We start from the raw sequence: 19,345 nt of genomic DNA on the forward strand, positions 1-19,345 counted from the left end.
CTAATCTCTAGCTTATAAAGGCAGCATGGGTGTCAGCTACTCTATTTAACCCAAGTGAGGTATAGGCCCCCTACCAGTTCCCAGACACAGTAGGTGCTCACTTTCCCCAGAGTAGAGCTGTAGTCCACAAAAACAACAAGGAGTCCAGGGGCATCTTACAACCTAACATTTATTTGGGCATAAGCTTTCGTGGGTAAAAAACCCACTTCTTCAGATACATGGTGTGAAAATTACACACACGCTGCATCTGTAATTTTCACGCCATGCATCTGAAGAAGTGGGGTTTTTACCCATGAAAGCTTATGCCCAAATAAATCTGTTCATCTTTGAAGTGGCACCTGCCTCCTTGTTTTTGTGGATATAAACTAACATGGCTACTCCTTGATACTTGGCAGCTGTAGTCCAGTGGCTCTCAACCTTTCCAGACTACTATACCTCTTTCAGGAGTCTAACTTGTCTTATGTACCCCCCAAATTTTACCTGACTTAAAACTGCTTGCTTACAAAGTCAGACATAAAAATACAGAAGTGTTACACTACACTATTAGGTTTCAGAGTAACAGCCATGTTAGTCTGTATTCGCAAAAAGAAAAGGAGTACTTGTGAGCTGTAGCTCACGAAAGCTCATGCTCAAATAAATTAGTTAGTCTCTAAGGTGCCACAAGTACTCCTTTTCTTTTTGCGAGTACACTATTACTGACAAATTACTTAAATTTCTTATTTTTACCATATAATTATAAAATAAATTAATTGGAATATAAATATTGTGTTACATTTCTGTGTATAGAAAAGTATAAACAAGTCTTTGTATGAAATTTCAGTTTGTATGGACTTTGCTAGTGCTTTTTCTGTAGCCTGTTAAACTAGGCAAGTATCTGGATGAGTTGATGTACCCTCAAGGCTACATGTAGCCTTGGTTAGGAATCTCTGCCATAGTCCATAGCTAGGAAGAGAGTTTATGTCCTAGACCAAGTTTCACATACTCCAGAGTGATTTTTAATATGTTTAGTTTGAATTACTCACTGTACCATTTAGCATCAACAAGGGCCCTGAGAAGGGAGATGAGATTGTAAACTCTGCACAGAAGGAAGTAGCATTTTGGGTTTGTTTTAATTGTTATTGTACATAACCCACAACAGCATCCTGGTCTACCAGTAGCAACCCTTTATACTATTTGTAATACAAATAATTAATTAGTTTAAAACTGTTTAACATCCTTAGATGGAAGGAAATATTGCAATTACGTGGGTGTTAGGGCACAGGTATAAGGCCAAACAACCCAACATTGTGTTCCAGTTCCTGTCCTGCTGAACTTTATACCTTTTTTTTCCCCAAATAAAACAGTTCATACTTAGAAAGCTGCTATTGTATACTTCAAGAGAATGAAAAACTGCAATAAAGAAAAATACAGAATTTAACTGGTCCCTGCTGAGGAGTTTTAGGGATTGGAGAGTTTTAAGTATTGACTTTGAAATAGCAGCCAGTGTGTTATACACTCTGACTACAGAGCTTCTGCCTGAAAGAGCATACAGTCTTATATACACACACACACACACAAAGGGTAGAATATTAAAAAATAAGGCCTATCAGTTTATGGAGACTTCTTTTTCTCTGCTTATTCAGTATTTGAAGTTGAGGGCCATCATCATCATTAGCTTTTAGCATGGTTAAGATTGTGGACTGCTGTTCTGTAAGAAGTCTTGCTTTAAAACGATTTTACTGTTCTGCTGTATAAGTAAGGAATGTATGGCACACTGACAAATAAAAAATAAAAAACGCCTGTACCAAATGGGTCGAATGGTCAAAAGGGAAGTGAAGAAACCAAAAGGTGCCAACCTAATTATCAGAATTGCTCTGATGGCTGAAGCAGCAGCAAATTAACAACCCTAAAGCAAAGGCATATGCTCCCAATAATAAAAATAAATAGTAAAACCAAAAAAAGAATAAAAAAACCCAGCAACTCCCAGTAACGACCCATAATAATGCTGATTGAAAGCAACCTTAACTGTTGCCTTTTAACAACCTCAGCATAACACAGCAAGGCTCAAACTTGCATGGCAACTTATTACTATAAAAAAAAGGGTGGATTACCATGGGACTTTAGGTTCGTTCTGCATTGACATCAGAGCTTCGGACGTGTCAGACAGAGACCCGGCTCTGCCCTCTCCCTTGTGTGTAGTTTCAGCTGGCCACTGGAATTGACCAAGCAATGCTAAGAACTTGTAACTATAAGATCCAGCTGCAGAACATTTGGCTGATGTGTGTGTGTGTGTATGCTAATTTTAATGTTTAAATTGTACTTTCAATAAATGTGGCGTATTGCCTTATCCCCTAAAAAATTTCTGTGTGTTTATGAGCATAAGATTTGTGGTGGAGAATAGTGGAGGGGGAACATGGTGATACACCATGCTTGTTTTAAAGTTTTACCTACAGTAAAATAAAATTCATCAATCATTGCAGAAGTTGGTGTGCACGCCCTCAGTCGTAGCGAGCTGAGTAAATAGGCTCAGAAGAATTTAAAGTTTCTCGCTCTAACCCAAGCACCGGAGTAAACCCTGAAGGGTATAGGAGCGTCAGGCGGTATTTCCTGCATTCCTTGTGTAAGACCGAGCTCTGAAGAATATAGGAGCGTGGGCAAATAGTGGTACACAAGGCCATAGCATGTAAATTGGCACCTTCATATAAATCTAAAGATGATGCCTCCAAGGAAGGACTGGGATCACTGTGTTTTGTTCACGAGATTACTCCTTTTAAACAAATCTTGCAAAAATACAGGCATAGGCCATGGACCGAACAGGTACTGGCAAATGTCCACACTATTTCGGATCTAGAAGATAAATTTGCCAAATATATACGGGTATATAAACCTTCGACCCCAGCAAAGAGAGATTTGGCAGCAATTTGGCTATAATGGGAGGCAAGCAATGAGTCACATCTCTGTCTGGCTGCTTGCTGAGAGGAGAATGCATCCCTGTAGAAGAAGTTTTCCCAAGCAGAAAAAAAGATCAAGAAATGAACAGGAATACAGAGTCAGATTCCCATCGGGACACATTTAGAGAAGGGAAACAAAGGGAAAAGTTAGCAGACCAGGTCGGGAAAAAGAATAAGAAAAAAAAAAGAATTAAGTATTACAAGAAATGGTTACAAAATTAACCTTAAAACAAGGCAGAGCCTCTGTCAATCATAATCGCTCTGAACCCATTAAACACCTTAAGCAAAAATTGGAATTTGCAACCCGCCAACTAGCAGCGGTAACGGCAGGAAAATGGGGTGACAGCCCGCAAGATGGCATCTCGAGCTGGGATAAACCATGGGGTCCTGATGAAGTATGGGACGGAAATATTTGGAACAATTCTAAAAGGACAGGACTTAAAAACCCTGTCACAGCCATGAAACAAACTGCGACCACCAGAGTAAGAGACCGGGGGGACCAAGCACTATCACCACCACCATGCCTGTATCCGCCTCCAATCTCCAAGCCATGTCAAAATGGTTAGAACCCCTAACTCAGAATTTTTTTTCTAAATGAAGTTTAAATGAGCTCCAACTTGCAAGTCAAGAGAGTCTAGAAGCAACCCAAGTGCAGCACCTAATAAGTATCTGTACTGCACCTGAAATTCAGGGTGTGTGTGTGGGGCGGGTCATTAACAGAATAGTATGTGCAGTGGACACAAATCTCATAGTGCTACTGACAGCTTTTGGGGAACAGATGGGCTGCTGCCACTTAATGGCACAAGCGATACTAATGGCCCAAGAGCCCAATGAGATAAGCATACTATACCCTTTGAACCTAAACACCACATATAGAAGGAATTCAAAAATATGAAGCATGGTTGTGGCCTAGACAGCTATTTCCTATTTGTTTAATTTGCATATATGGTTTCATTTTGCACAAATAGTAGCCCATTTCCCTCCCCCACCCCCCAAATCCCATCTGCCTATAACCATCACTAACAAACTTAGTTTTGTTTTGCGTACTTGTGACACAAATTGTACCCACTTGACTCTGAAATTAACACCTGGAGTAAATGTTCTTATTATATACTGGTACTCTGGCAGACAAAAACAAGGTACGAGTCTTTTGATTTTACAGATTCCAAGCAGAACACCACTATTTGAAAATTTACTTTTCTGTAAAACATGGCAAGAGTCTACAACCTTTCATAACCTTAGATTTGTCATAATACGTTGAGCCATTAAATCCAATGTCATCCTTCCCAAAATAGCCTTCAGGTGTTCCAAAAGGAAGGCAAAAAACCAGCAGCATTACGCAGCGGACCAGTTGTGCAAGGTTGTACTGGAAGCTTTTTTTCTTAAGCCACTGTAAAATCAAACTTACAATCAGAATGCTGCATGAGATTTAACCATCACTACCAAATGTTATGCATAATCACTAATACCTCTAGGAGGCTAAGCTTTCCTCAATCTGTAAGTCTTTTGGGAGTGGTTAAGAAGCAGCCAACTGCAGATTTTTATAATAAAAACAAACATAAAATGATTGCAAAATTATGGTTTGATGCCAAAACTAATCTTTATAGTCTTTTTCTGGAAGGGAAAATGCCAGCTAGATCAGGTCAATCTGTTTTGCCAGAGAAAGGTGTTGGGAGGAATTTTCTATTCAGAAATATTTATTTTCTTAATGCATCAGATAACAAAATACCCGCATTCAAAAGTTACAATGTAACATTTAAGGCCCTGTATTATTTAAATCCTTCACTAAACTAAAATTAGTTATTTTTGCCTCTGTTTTGCTGGTAAATTGAAAAAACCCTTGCAGGCAGTCTGCATCATTCAACCGTGTGTAAATAGCTTAGTTATAAAGTGTAAAGGATTCCATATAGGAATAAATAATTCAGCTACAAGCCTTTCATCAAAACAAATAGATGTGGCATTTTCCATACATTACCCAATTCTATATTATTCTGAGGATGCTTTTCAAATAAACCATAAGGAAAATATATTGTACAGCTTCAAGTACAGTGACAAGATGGCCTTTAAAAGATCATTTGCCAAAATTAAAATATTAGACATCCATCCCATGGTGTACTTAAATACCAGTTCCTATCCTATCCTGATCTGTTGTATAGTAATTGCTGTGTGCTGTAAAGATACCTTTGGTATTCCATCCCAGAGATGGTTGCAGTTCAGCAATGTGTGAAATTATAAGAGTTACCTACTTATTAGTTATTGTGAGACTTAAAGGTGACCTACAAAAGAAAAAGCAATTGTGTGCACTTTTTGGGGGATAGAGGAGGCTGGTTTATGATATAGGAGGGATGTAAATTTTTTCTGATTAAATTTTTATATTAGAAATTCAGATCTCATCTACATTGTTTTTCCCAAAAGACTATGGACATCTGAAGTAAAAATGTGGAAACTGAGGGGGGAAAGGATGTGGAAGCCGATTACAAAAACTGAATCGAGTTTTAAACAAATAGCTGTGTAATCTGAAAGTCTGAGGCAACTGTTGGGAGAGGGCGTCATATCTAACAAGCCCAACTCTTCAACAGAGGGCTAAAGTAGCTCCAACTCCTCAAGTAAATAGGAGAGTATATTCCTAGAAAGGTAAAGCAAGCAGAAAAAGTTATTTATAAGATACCAATCACAACTTCTTTATGCATCATTAAGCAGCAAAAATAGGGCACAGATCCATTTCTTTCATTTGCAGGTCACCATAGTAGTTAATTGCTTATATAAAGCACTTTGATATCCTTGCAAGAAGGTACTGAGGAAACAGTACTGTAATCACATTAGTAAATACAATATTTTCGGGCAGATCATGAAGCAATCATTTGGAATTTACCATATAAAGTATTGTTGTAATTTTATCATGCAGTCATTTCTTTAGATACTTGCTTCAAAGTAGTCTAAATAATGACGTCACAAAATCAGATTGCACAATTCATTTTACGGTATTTGAATAATAAAAATTTTCACCAGGCAGTTAAACATGTGAACAATCTTTCTATTTTAGTTTCTATTTTAGCTAGTATGCATCAGGAACATCTCCACTCTCCCCTGCATTATAGTAAACAGTAATACGGACTTCACCTTATTGATCATAAGGGATTTTAATTAAATGTAAGCGCCAAAAGAAAACAAAACAGGTATTTTTCCCTTTTTTGCTGCATAATTGGGCTAAGAAATTGTTCAAAAAGATTTCCCCTCTCCCCCATTACAAATATTAGGTCTGGGACATCTTTTATGAGGGAGGACTCGCAGGATTATATCGCAAGATGGAAATCTGAGCAGTTGACAGACTAACAGTTTTGTTTTTGTTAACACCTATTTAATTTTTGACATACTCGAGAGAAAAAAAATCAAAAGATTCAGCATGCCTTCATCTGAGGTCTGAGAAAGCACATATACCTGTTTCCGGGTTGTCCTCGTGCAATGAATGTGGCAGCAAAAGCAGAGGAGACAAACCCTGTATTCCTGCCATTTTGCAGGTAAAAACAAGTAGAACAAATGTTTGGAGGGAGAAAGTCAAGCTTTTTTATATAGATAATCCTTCCTGCATAATTAAAGTTAACTTAATTATTACTTTAAATCATCTTGCCATATAAGGTTCTCCTCTTACCCGAGATAGTAAAATCTTTCAAGCAAAGAACCTGTCTAGCTATTTTGTAAAGCATCATGCAAGTTAGTTATTTTAAAGGTTATTTTCTCATAACAGTGGTTTTCCACCTGTGGTCCGTGGACTCCTGGGGGTCCACAGACTATGTTTAAGGAGTCCACAAATGGTTGTCACTACCATAGAGCAGCAGTTTTCAACCTGTGTGCTGCGGACTCCTGGGGTGTCTAAGATTTGCAAAGGGTTCCACATCTCCATTTTAAACTTTTTAGGGGTCTGCAAATTAAAAAAAGGTTGAAAAATCACGATTCCTGGCCACTTCAATGGCGTAGGCTGACAGCTTGAACCATGCAGCTTTGGACAGACATGGGGAGAATGAACAACAATTTCTGTACACGTTTTAATTTTTAATCGAAGAATGACAACCTCTCAAGTACACTGTTAGTTTGATAAGCCAGGCAAGTTCCAAAAATCTTGCAAATTATGCTTCATACACCTTACATTTGCACTGTTGCATATGTGTGTGTGTATATATATGATTACACTATCTATCAAAGGCCTGCCTAGCACCATTTCTGATATAAGATTATTCTTCAAAATAGACTGCTTGGAAGTGAATATGATGCATGGTCTCTGGCTTTTGTCAGGCTATTGTTTAATTGCCAGGCGATAAAAAGGAAACAGTGTTGTGATTAAAGCCCAGAAGGGGAAATGAAGAGACCTGGGTTCTAATCCCAGCTGTGTTACAGACTCTCTGTTAGTCTTGGGCAAGTCACTTAATCTCTTTGTGCCTTAGTTTCTGCAGGAAACTTTGGGGAGAGGGAGGAGAAAAAAAAGGGCCATGGAGAATCAGTTATGTAAAGTGATTTGAGCCTTTTGGATGAAAGGTGTTACAGAAATAAAAGCATTAATATTTAAAACCATAAACAATCAAAGTGTCAGCAACACGTTGTGGTTTTAATACAACATAACTTTCATAGATTCCAAGGCCAGAAGGGACCATTGTTACAATCTTGTCTGACCTTCTGCATAATAGGCCATGGAACTTCCCCAAAATAATTCCTTAGGCATGTATTTTAGAAAAATATCCCATCTTGAAAGATCCCACATTTAAAAACGGTCAGTGATGGAGAATCCACCACAATCCTTGGTAAGTTGTTCCATTGGTTAATTACTCTCATGTTTAAAAATTTACACCTTATTTCCCATCTGAATTTGTCTAGCTTCAACTTCCAGCCATTGGATCATATATCTTCCTCTGCTAGATTGAAGAGTCCATTATTAAATATTTGTTGCTAGTGTAGGTATTTATAGACTATAATTGTCACCCCTTAAACATTCCTCTTTGTTAACATAAATAGATTGAGCTGCTTGAGTCTATCACTATAAAGCACATTTTCCTATCCTGTAATAATTCTCGTGGCTCTTTTCTGAGCCCTCTCCAGTCTATCAACATCCTTCTTGAATTGTTGACACCAGAACTGGACACAGTATTCCAGCAGTGGTCACACCAGTGCCAAATACAGAAGTAAAATAATCTCTGCTCCAATTTGTGATTCCCATTTATGCCTCTAAGGATTGCATCCGCCCTTTGGGCTTTGGTCTCAAAAAAAAAAAAAAGTTACAAACCAAATAACCAGACAATCTAGAAACTTCTAGAAGTAGACATAACTCAGATTTGTTGAAGCATAGGGATTACCAGATCGAATCAGTGTTCCATCTATTCCAATATATTTACCATTTTCTTTACTAAGTGCACACTTCTTCAAATTGGACTTCTCAAAATTAAAGCACACAGCTCCTAAAAAAAAAAAAAGCCATCCCCACATGCAATACTCCTTCTGGGAAGGTGAATGGAGGCAGCTCACACAACACCTGGTAGTCACATTATTTATGCATCATTAGCACTTAGGGTGTGTCTACACTACGAAATTAGGTCGAATTTATAGAAATCGTTTTTATATATTCGAGTGTGTGTATCCCCACAGAAAATGCTCTAAGTGCATTAATTTGGCGGAGTGCTTCCACAATAGCGAGGCAAGCGTCGACTTCCGGAGTGATGGGGCTAAAACATTGTTGCGGGTGGTTCTGGGTACATACCGTCAGGCCCCCGTTCCCTCCCTTCCTCCGTGAAAGCAGCAGCAGCAAATAGTTTCAAGCCTTTTTTCCTGAGTTACCTGTGCAGACGCCATACCACGGCAAGCATGGAGCCCGCTCAGGTAACCGTCACCGTATGTCTCCTGGGTGCTGGCAGACGTGGTACTGCATTGCTACACAGCAGCAGCAACCCCTTGCCTTGTGGCAGCAGAGGGTGCAGTAGGACTGGTAGGCATCATCGTCATGTCCGAGGTGCTCCTGGTCATGTTGGCCAGGAGTGCCCAGGCAGACATGGGTGCAGGGACTACATTAGAAGTGACTTGACCAGGTCATTCTCTTTAGTCCTGCAGTCAGTCCTATTGAACCATCTTATGGTGAGCAGGCAGGCGATACGGATTGCTAGCAGTCCTGTTGTACCAACTTCTGCCAGGCAGGCAAGAGATGAGGATGGCTAGCAGTCCTACTGCACCATCTTCTGCCGAGCAGCCATGAGATGTGGATGGCTTGCAGTCCTTCTGCACCGTCTGCTGCCAGCCAAAGATGTAAAAGATAGATGGAGTAGATCAAAACAAGAAATAGACCAGATTTGTTTTGTACTCATTTGCTTCCCCCCGTCCCCCATCTAGGGGACTCATTCCTCTAGGTCACACTGCAGTCACTCACAGAGAAGGTGCAGCGAGGTAAATCTAGCCACGTATCAATCAGAGGCCAGACCAATCTGCTTGTTCCAATAAGAACAATTACTTAGGTGCACTATTTCTTATTGGAACCCTCCGTGAAGTCCTGCCTGAAATACTCATTGATATAAAGCCACCCCCTTTGTTGACCTTAATTCCCTGTAAGCCAACCCTGTAAGCCATGTCGTCAGTCGCCCCTCCCTCCGTCAGAGCAACGGCAGACAATCGTTCCGCGCCTTTTTTCTGTGCGACGCCATACCAAGGCAAGCATGGAGGCCGCTCAGCTCACTTTGGCAATTAGGAGCACATTAAACACCACACGCATTATCCAGCAGTATATGCAGCACCACAACCTGGCAAAGCAAAACTGGGCGAGTAGGCGACGTCAGCACGGTCACGTGAGTGATCAAGACATGGACACAGATTTCTCTGAAAGCATGGGCCCCGCCAATGCATGCATCATGGTGCTAATAGGGCAGGTTCATGCTGTGGAACGCCAATTCTGGGCTCGGGAAACAAGCACAGACTGGTGGGACCGCATAGTGTTGCGGGTCTGGGACGATTCCCAGTGGCTGCGAAACTTTCGCATACGTAAGGGCACTTTCATAGAACTTTGTGACTTGCTTTCCCCTGCCCTGAAGCGCATGAATACCAAGATGAGAGCAGCCCTCACAGTTGAGAGGTGAGTGGCAATAGCCCTGTGGAAGCTTGCAATGCCAGACAGCTACTAGTCAGTTGGGAATCAATTTGGAGTGGGCAAATCTACCGTGGGGGCTGCTGTGATGCAAGTAGCCCACGCAATCAAAGATCTGCTGATATCAAGGGTAGTGACCCTGGGAAATGTGCGGGTCATAGTGGATGGCTTTGCTGCAATGGGATTCCCTAACTGTGGTGGGGCGATAGACGGAAACCCCTATCCCTATCTTGGCACCGGAGCGCCAAGCCACCGAGTACATAAACCGCAAGGGGTACTTTTCAATAGTGCTGCAAGCTCTGGTGGATCACAAGGGACGTTTCACCAACATCAGCGTGGGATGGCCGGGAAAGGTACATGACGCTCGCATCTTCAGGAACTCTGGTCTGTTTCAAAAGCTGCAGGAAGGGACTTTATTCCCAGACCAGAAAATAACTGTTGGGGATGTTGAAATGCCTATAGTTATCCTTGGGGACCCAGCCTACCCCTTAATGCCATGGCTTATGAAGCCGTACACAGGCAGCCTGGACAGTAGTCAGGAGCTGTTCAACTACAGGCTGAGCAAGTGCAGAATGGTGGTAGAATGTGCATTTGGACGTTTAAAGGCGCGCTGGCGCAGTTTACTGACTCGCTTAGACCTCAGCGAAACCAATATTCCCACTGTTATTACTGCTTGCTGTGCGCTCCACAATATCTGTGAGAGTAAGGGGGAGACGTTTATGGCGGGGTGGGAGGTTGAGGCAAATCTCCTGGCTGCTGGTTATGCGCAGCCAGACACCAGGGCAGTTAGAAGAACACAGGAGGGCGTGGTACGCATCAGAGAAGCTTTGAAAACCAGTTTCATGACTGGCAGGCTACGGTGTGAAAGTTCTGTTTGTTTCTCCTTGATGAAGCCCCCCGCCCCTTGGTTCACTCTACTTCCCTGTAAGCTAACCACCCTCCCCTCCTCCCTTCAATCACCGCTTGCAGAGGCAATAAAGTCATTGTTGCTTCACATTCATGCATTCTTTATTCATTCATCACACAAATAGGGGGATGACTACCAAGGTAGCCCAGGACGGGTGGTGGAAGAGGGAAGGAAAATGCCACACAGCACTTTAAAAGTTTACAACTTTAAAATTTATTGAATGCCAGCCTTCTGTTTTTTGGGCAATCCTCTGTGGTGGAGTGGCTGGTTGGCCGGAGGCCCCCCCCACCGCGTTCTTGGGCGTCTGGGTGTGGAGGGTATGGAACTTGGGGAGGAGGGCGGTTGGTTACACAGGGGCTGTAGTGGCAGTCTGTGCTCCAGCTGCCTTTGCTGCAGCTCAACCATACACTGGAGCATACTGGTTTGATCCTCCAGCAGCCCCAGCATTGAATCCTGCCTCCTCTCATCACGCTGCCGCCACATTTGATCTTCAGCCCGCCACTTACTCTCTTCAGCCCGCCACCTCTCCTCCCGGTCATTTTGTGCTTTCCTGATTCTGACATTATTTGCCTCCACGCATTCGTCTGTGCTCTGTCAGTGTGGGAGAACAGCATGAGCTCAGAGAACATTTAATCACGAGTGCGTTTTTTTTTTTTCTTTCTAATCTTCACTAGCCTCTGGGAAGGAGAAGATCCTGTGATCATTGAAACACATGCAGCTGGTGGAGAAAAAAAAGAGACAGCGGTATTTAAAAAGACACATTTTATAAAACAGTGGCTACACTCTTTCAGGGTAAACCTTGCTGTTAACATTACATACATAGCACATGTGCTTTCGTTACAAGGTCGCATTTTGCCTCCCCCCACCGCGTGGCTACCCCCTCAACCCTCCCCGTGGCTAACAGCGGGGAACATTTCTGTTCAGCCACAGGCAAACAGCCCAGCAGGAACGGGCACCTCTGAGTGTCCCTGAAGAAAAGCACCCTATTTCAACCAGGTGACCATGAATGATATCTCACTCTCCTGAGGATAAAAAGAAAAGGAGTACTTGTGGCACCTTAAAGAACGGATGTTGTTTGAACGCCAGCAAACATACACTGCAATGCTTTGTTGTACAATGATTCCCGAGTACGTTTTACTGGCCTGGAGTGGTAAAGTGTCCTACCATGGAGGATGCAATAAGGCTGCCCTCCCCAGAAACCTTTTGCAAAGGCTTTGTGAGTACATCCAGGAGAGCCGCGAATGCCAGGGCAAATTAATCCTTTCACATGCTTGCTTTTAAACCATGTATAGTATTTTAAAAGGTACACTCACCGGAGGTCCCTTCTCCGCCTGCCGGGTCCAGGAGGCAGCCTTGGGTGGGTTCGGGGGGTACTGGCTCCAGGTCCAGGGTGAGAAACAGTTCCTGGCTGTTGGGAAAACCAGTTTCTCCACTTGCTTGCTGTGAGCTATCTACAACCTCATCATCTTCTTCATCCCCAAAACCTGCTTCCGTGTTGCCTCCATCTCCATTGAAGGAGTCAAACAACACGGCTGGGGTAGTGGTGGCTGAACCCCCTAAAATGGCATGCAGCTCATCATAGAAGCGGCATGTTTGGGGCTCTGACCCGGAGCGGCCGTTTGCCTCTCTGGTTTTCTGGTAGGCTTGCATCAGCTCCTTAAGTTTCACGCGGTACTGCTTCAGGTCCCTGTTTTGGCCTCTGTCCTTCATGCCCTGGGAGATTTTGACAAAGGTTTTGGCATTTCGAAAACTGGAACGGAGTTCTGATAGCACGGATTCCTCTCCCCATACAGCGATCAGATCCCGTACCTCCCGTTCCGTCCATGCTGGAGCTCTTTTGCGATTCTGGGACTCCATTATGGTCACCTCTGCTGATGAGCTCTGCATGGTCACCTGCAGCTTGCCACGCTGGCCAAACAGGAAATGAGATTCAAAAGTTCGTAGTTCTTTTCCTGTCTACCTGGCCAGTGCATCTGAGTTGAGAGTGCTGTCCAGAGCGGTCACAATGGAGCACTCTGGGATAGCTCCTGGAGGCCAATACCGTCGAATTGTGTCCACGGTACCCCAAATTCGACCCGGCAAGGCCGATTTAAGCGCTAATCCACTTGTCAGGGGTGGAGTAAAGAAATCGATTTTAAGAGCCCTTTAAGTCGAAAAAAAGGGCTTCATCGTGTGGACGGGTGCAGGTTTACATCGATTTAACGCTGCTAAATTCGACCTAAAGTCCTAGTGTAGACCAGGGCTTAGATGGATGTAATACAAGAACTTGGATAGAACTGTATCTTGTCTGTGACAATACCCACTACCAGCTGATTCAAGAAGTAGAAGCAAGCTATGAAGTAGGTAGGTTTATTCCTGTCCATAAGAGAAGTAACCCCATATCAGATGTTGCCTTGTGCCCCCAAAACATGAAGATATTAAAAAAACAAACTAATATTTACATGTGCCTTTAGTGATTTACCTAGCCACTGTGGCTAATTCAGGAGAAATTTTGCTTCCAGTAATTTGCCACCAAGCATAAAGGCCCCTGGATTTTATTTTATTCTATTCCTTAAAAGAAAATTTCTCCCACCCCCTTCCCCAAGACATTGTTAAAGCTCCGAGGTGTTCTCTCTGGTTCCTTTTTGCAGAGTTCCCTGATCCCAGTCTCAGGAGTTCAAAGCCAGTTTTAAGAAAAGGAGTACTTGTGGCACCTTAGAGACTCACAAATTTATTTGAGCATAAGCTTTCGTGAGCTACAGCTCACTTCACGAAATCTTATGCTCAAATAAATGTGTTAGTCTCTAAGGTGCCACAAGTCCTCGTTTTCTTTTTGCGGATACAGACTAACATGGCTGCTACTCTGGAAAAAGCCAGTTTTATTTGTCTCACTACAGTATTAGTGCTCTAAGGGCCTGATTTTCAGAAGTTATGGGTGTGCAAATTGGGCATTCAAGAATACAAATGAGCAGAGCATTTAATTGTACATTCGCCTGCATGATCATAAGTGCATGTCAAAGTTAGGCATAGACCAAGATGCACCTAAAATGAAAAAAAAAAAAATTTCAATTTCATCAATATAAATTTGAAGGGGAAAACACTTTAATCAAGTGCACAAGAACTATTTTATATGATTGCAATTTTAGTACAATGCATCAGTAAAAACCCATTTAAAGAAAAGAATCTACTAGTTTTATGTAAAATTTTAAGAGGGAGGTTTTTGTTATGTTTCTACTACATTATGCTACTATTCATTGCTCAAAAAGAAGGGGTGCTTTATAAGCACAATTACTGCTTCCTACTTCTATTTTTATTACTAAAAGAACAATACTTTGATTTCAATTTTCCTCAATATATTTTTTGTTTTGTTTTGAAGGGTGCTTAGAGTTAGAAGCACCAAAAAAAACCCAAGAAACCCACAAAACCCTGACGTCCCACTGTTATCTGTACTAAATTTTAGAGTTATTTTCTGATGATTAGATTACCTTACAACAGTAAATGCACATTTCTAGACATTTTAAACAAGTGTTTCTTATTTATTCACAATTTAGACAGTTTAAAGAAAGACACAAAAGAAATACAAATGACAACATCAAAATGAAAAGGAATTTTAGTGACAGAAAGTGAGTTTCTATAGCCAGTGCTCTCCTTACATTTCAAAATATTATCCAAACACTGCAGATGCAGAACTCAAGTCAATGCCACACGATAAACTGCTGTTACTATTCTCTTTGAAATTAAAATGGAAATGGAAGTTAGCTGCCTCTTTATTTATGATCATATGAACCACCTAATTTTCCATTTCTGCTTAAAGCAACATTTAATATCTTTTACAAGATGGGTTCTGCGATACATTTTGAAGTAGCAACTTCATTTTGTCTGAGCTCTGCTTAAAAGAAAGTCAGTGTCAATTTTCTTTTTAAATGAACAGCTTTCAATCTTGCTTGTCAAACATGCAATTCAGAGCAGTGTTACACTTGCGGCTTGGAGGTATCCTTGGAGATACTGCAGGGCTTCTGCGTTCAGACTAGTACTCAGCATTGATGGAACCTTAAACATAAACAAGACAGAGGCATTAATATGTGTATGCGTTAACCAAATACCACTGTATTTCAGGATTGCGACAGTCTGAGGGAATACGGTAAGGAGCTAACTGAAGTCCTGACACAAGGGGTTTTGCAACGTGAAAGCACTTCCTGCAACAGACCTGCTAGTACCAGAGATTAGTATCAAAGATCTTAATTTCCAGCATTTTTCAATACTGCACCTTGAAATTGAAATTAACATGAGCAGCTTCACTGATATTGCTATATTACCAGTTTGGGTAGAATGTGAAAAATGAAAACAAACCAAGTACAAAATTCAGGTGCCTTACACAGTAGGCTGTACTCTGATCTCTTCGCTCCTCAGAATCTTGAAGACTTTTAAGAGTTATGAAAAAACATTAATATTTTTAAGTTAAGGTATTTTTAACTGCAACCTACTAGTATGTGCAGGCACATAACTTTTCATCCCGAAAAGGTGTTTTCCATGCACCAACAACATAGATGAAGATACTGATTTGGAGCTTTACCATTCTGTTTAACTCATTAGTGGCACTGGATGTTTTCTCTGGATTCTGCTTCAGGTCCAGGCACCATCTTCTCCAGCAGACCAATAAATGCATTAGAATCTTATTCAGAAGAGGGTTTTTTCCCAACTCACCCTTTTCCCTAGAGGAGATAGTTTACCCTAAGAAGTGGCAACGTTTTTAACCCTTCTCAGAATCCAGCAGAAGTACCTGGGCCCTTATTAGCATAGCAAAGCATACCTTACAGAAAAATACTTCAGTTGCAAACTAAATGAGTGAAACATCCACTCAATTTTTCTGGCTAGCAAGACAACTTGCACAAAACAAATCGGTTGTCAAAAGGGTATCTTTTCTCTGTAGAAATGGAGATTAATCTGCCATACATTAACTATCACCTACCCTGCCTGGACACGCAGTAGATAGTTTGTGAAGAGACTGTGCCAGGTGGATTTTAGGATTGTTCACCATTTGACCCACAGGATCATGTTCTTTTTTTCCAGCAAAGGCAAGCTGAGAGAATGCAGTCTGGTATCCGGGGGTATCTTCTATATCAATGAAGTGTTCTTCATCAGGAATGGTATCATCTTCAGGCAGTTCAAAGAGACCAATTAGAGCCTGCAGTAAAGGAATCCTAACACAGGAGGAAGAAGGATAAAACCAAAATACACACACATTATGTCTGCATGGGTAGACTTTAAAAGAATACTGAAAACTCAAATTTATCTGAACCTCAGTGAGTACTAACAAAGGGCCAGATGTTCATAGATTGTGTCCTGATTTGGGCAAATATGGGCTTTGTAGGTGCAATGGATTTACACAAAAATTTACAGGCACAACTTGGGTGCTCTTATTAAAAAGATGGAGAATGTATTAATCTTGGATTGTCTCATGTTCTCTTAAAGTGTCTAAGGAAAGCAACTCTTTTAGCCTATTCCATTCATGCGTTTATTTCATTTTTTCCTAATATTAGGTTTCAGAGTAACAGCTGTGTTAGTCTGTATTCGCAAAAAGAAAAGGAGTACTTGTGGCACCTTAGAGACTAACCAGTTTATTTGAGCATGAGCTTTCGAGAGCTACAGCTCACTTCATCGGATGCATACTGTGGAAACTGCAGAAGACATTATATACACAGAGACCATGAAACAATGGTCTCTGTGTATATAATGTCTTCTGCAGTTTCCATAGTATGCATCCGATGAAGTGAGCTGTAGCTCACGAAAGCTCATGCTCAAATAAACTGGTTAGTCTCTAAGGTGCCACAAGTACTCCTTTTCTTTTTCCTAATATTCTAACACTAAGATCAAATCATTTTAAATATTACTTATGTTACTTGCCATTTGGACAATGGAATTTATAAGAGGCTTGATGGCAAACAGGAATTTTATTCATGGAACAATGGCAATGTCAGAACTAAAGTTAAATATGGGCTCAATTACATTGCCATTCTGAAGACCAGTGAGTCAAAACCTAGCTTGATTTTTCATACGTAATGTAAAGGTAAAAGGAAAGTACTATTTTCTCAAGCAGGGTCCTAGCTGACCTGTCCAATGCTGCATTCCTGTCAGATAGGTTTCAAAACAATACTGACACCTGCTCTGGAAGGAGCAGTGTATTATTTCTCTTAGTAACAGCAAAGAGGCTTGAACACTCACTCCATATTGCCGCAAGCATATGAAAGGACCACAAAAGCATATTTTTTTAAAAATTTTTTAGCAACAATCAGTATCTTCACCAACAAACCTTCAGGAGTTGTTCTGCACTTACCACAGTTTTGTGTATTCTGTATCCATCATGGGAGGGCACTCTGTTAGTATTTTAGTAATACCAACAGCACAGATTTTCTTCTCTACTTGTCCAGATACTTTCTGAATTTCAGGAATTATAATTTTCTCCAAAACCATTCCAAACATCCTATTGTGATGTTGTAAACAGAAAAATAAGTATAAATAAAAATGGTGAAGGGGGAAAAAAATCCACCATTTAAAATAAACATATACTAAAACTGTGTATATAATCTTCAGGGAGTGATCTAAAGAAAAGCAATGCTATACCATCACAGAGGTGACCTGAAATGGGTTCATTCAAGAATCCAAACCAAGTCAAGTTTAATTTCCTAACAGAAACAGAATCAAACTTCACAGTTCCCCACGATCATCGGTGAAGTGATCTAATGAGTTCATTCAACAGAAATTACATGGAAAAGTAGATTTGATATGCTAGGAAGAAAAGAAAGACTAGAGGATATGAGAACAACCCAACCTTAGAGAACAAATAAGGACAGCAACAAGGGGCATCAGAAAACCATACAAAAATGGGGAATCTAGCATGACAGAGCAGTCCCAGAGGGCCCAAGCTGCAAATTCTGTGTAGGCAGCACACTCTTCCCATGGATCGAAGTGAAACAGGGAATACCTCTTGCCCCTTTCAGGAGATACTCTTTGGCAGATACTCAGACAATCAGAATGATTCAGGGAAAAACCACAATCAGCCAGTCTCAGCAGAAGAAACTATTACTGCTACATGGAGCCTTTGATTTGGTGACAGAAATCTCAGAGGATAACCTCTCCTCCAGAATAGTGGGAGAATAAAAAGACTATTTAGTTGAAGGGACAAGTACTTGTTTTCTGATTTTTAAGTAGCAGACCAACTATTTCCAACTTAAAAGTAATAAATATACAGAAGTCTTAAGTAAGAATGATACTAACTTTGGCTGTATGCTGTCAAATATTTCTTGAAGTGCTAACGCCCCATATTTTACACAGTACAAATTAATGAAGACTAAGAAACCTATTGAAAGAAAAGGATCATGTTAAAAACTATCTAAAGAATATTTATACAACAGTATGTACAACAAGAGACTTCTCTGAACTAGCTTTAGAATGAGCAACAGATTGCACCATTACTACTCAACCTGACATAAAACATCTGTTTTCAAAAAGTGGAATTTTTTTAAAGGATTAGAAATAGTGATCCAAGGAATGTAAAATTTTACTTATAGGAACTAGATTCATTCCAGTTATTGAGATTTGTTCAAAAAGTTACGTACAGGGTACAATTTTAGATATCAAAAAAGAAATGAACAAAGATTAACTTTCTCATGCAATGTGTTAAAGCTTCTGCCGTAATTAGATAAATTAAGAATTATAGCAATTGGAACCCTACAATTGTCAATCCTCTTTCCTATGTGGCTGTTAGGAAAATCACTTAATTTTAGTTTCATGTAGGTTGTAATAACAATCATATCATTCTCATTCCTGCCAAAGACACACATTTAACTACAAAACTAAAGATTTTGTGGCATACTGTATGATTTACATAGTGAAAGACAAGATTTTATACTGAGTAACTATGATAATCTCTAAATTATGGTGTAAATCACCAAAACATTTCACATTTCGGTTATTTGCCACACATTTTGCTTGTGTAATGCAAAACCATAACAATGACCACAGCTGTGTTAAAGCAGAATAACTTCCCAAATACATGAAATGTGAGAGTCCTATGTGCTGATCTGTTGATATAATTGACATATAAGCACATCAGGTCACTGTTAAGATCACTGATGAAGTGGAATAGATGTTGCTTCTGAGTATCAATTTGAGATGAAAATGAGTCTTATGAAGTATTTTATTGATAGTGGTGTCAGCAATATGAAGGTGGAAAGGAACACACAAGTCCTTCCCCATAACTTCTTATTTCCATTATTTTAAGGTTTGGGATCAATGGAGTGTGTCCTGTTGCAACCTCAATTGCCTCAAGATGTAGCTTTTGTTCGCTAATGGAAATAAATTGGTATAAATCACAGAATTTCAAGATGCAAAAGGTTAGGTCATGTAGTCATCCCCCTT

General features: G+C 40.6%; 2 protein-coding genes across 5 annotated transcripts in view; both read right to left on the reverse strand.

Moving 5' to 3' along the window:
• Positions 1-11,079: 11,079 nt before the first annotated feature.
• On the reverse strand, positions 11,080-14,328 carry LOC125622201 (uncharacterized). Its single transcript, XM_048819986.2, has 2 exons — positions 12,262-14,328; positions 11,080-11,666 (listed from the first exon to the last, which is right to left on the reverse strand). Exons 1-2 carry the CDS (start codon positions 12,833-12,835, stop codon positions 11,578-11,580), a joined length of 663 nt encoding a protein of 220 aa, XP_048675943.1. The 5' UTR covers positions 12,836-14,328; the 3' UTR covers positions 11,080-11,577.
• A 114-nt stretch (positions 14,329-14,442) lies between these two features.
• CSE1L (chromosome segregation 1 like) overlaps positions 14,443-19,345 on the reverse strand; it is a 35,278-nt gene continuing 30,375 nt past the window's right edge. For all 4 annotated transcript variants that reach the window (XM_075118776.1, XM_048819980.2, XM_075118775.1 and 1 more), the window contains exons 22-25: positions 18,203-18,284; positions 17,262-17,408; positions 15,897-16,128; positions 14,443-14,977 (exon numbers count right to left, since the gene is read on the reverse strand). In XM_075118776.1, coding sequence (XP_074974877.1) covers positions 14,888-14,977; positions 15,897-16,128; positions 17,262-17,408; positions 18,203-18,284 — 551 coding nt within the window. In that variant the 3' untranslated portion in view covers positions 14,443-14,887. The remainder of the gene's footprint in view (positions 14,978-15,896; positions 16,129-17,261; positions 17,409-18,202; positions 18,285-19,345) is intronic.

Source organism: Caretta caretta, chromosome 13 (assembly GCF_965140235.1).
Source record: "Caretta caretta isolate rCarCar2 chromosome 13, rCarCar1.hap1, whole genome shotgun sequence".
NCBI classification, from domain to species: Eukaryota; Metazoa; Chordata; order Testudines; family Cheloniidae; genus Caretta; species Caretta caretta.

Bases quoted from the DNA above. Each gene is read 5' to 3' on its own strand.
- LOC125622201 (XM_048819986.2), bottom strand. From the start codon at position 12,835: ATGCAGAGCTCATCAGCAGAGGTGACCATAATGGAGTCCCAGAATCGC. The intron at 11,667-12,261 runs GTGAGTGTACCT...TTTCTCCACCAG, and splicing joins AGGCGGAGAAGGGACCTCCG to CTGCATGTGTTTCAATGATC.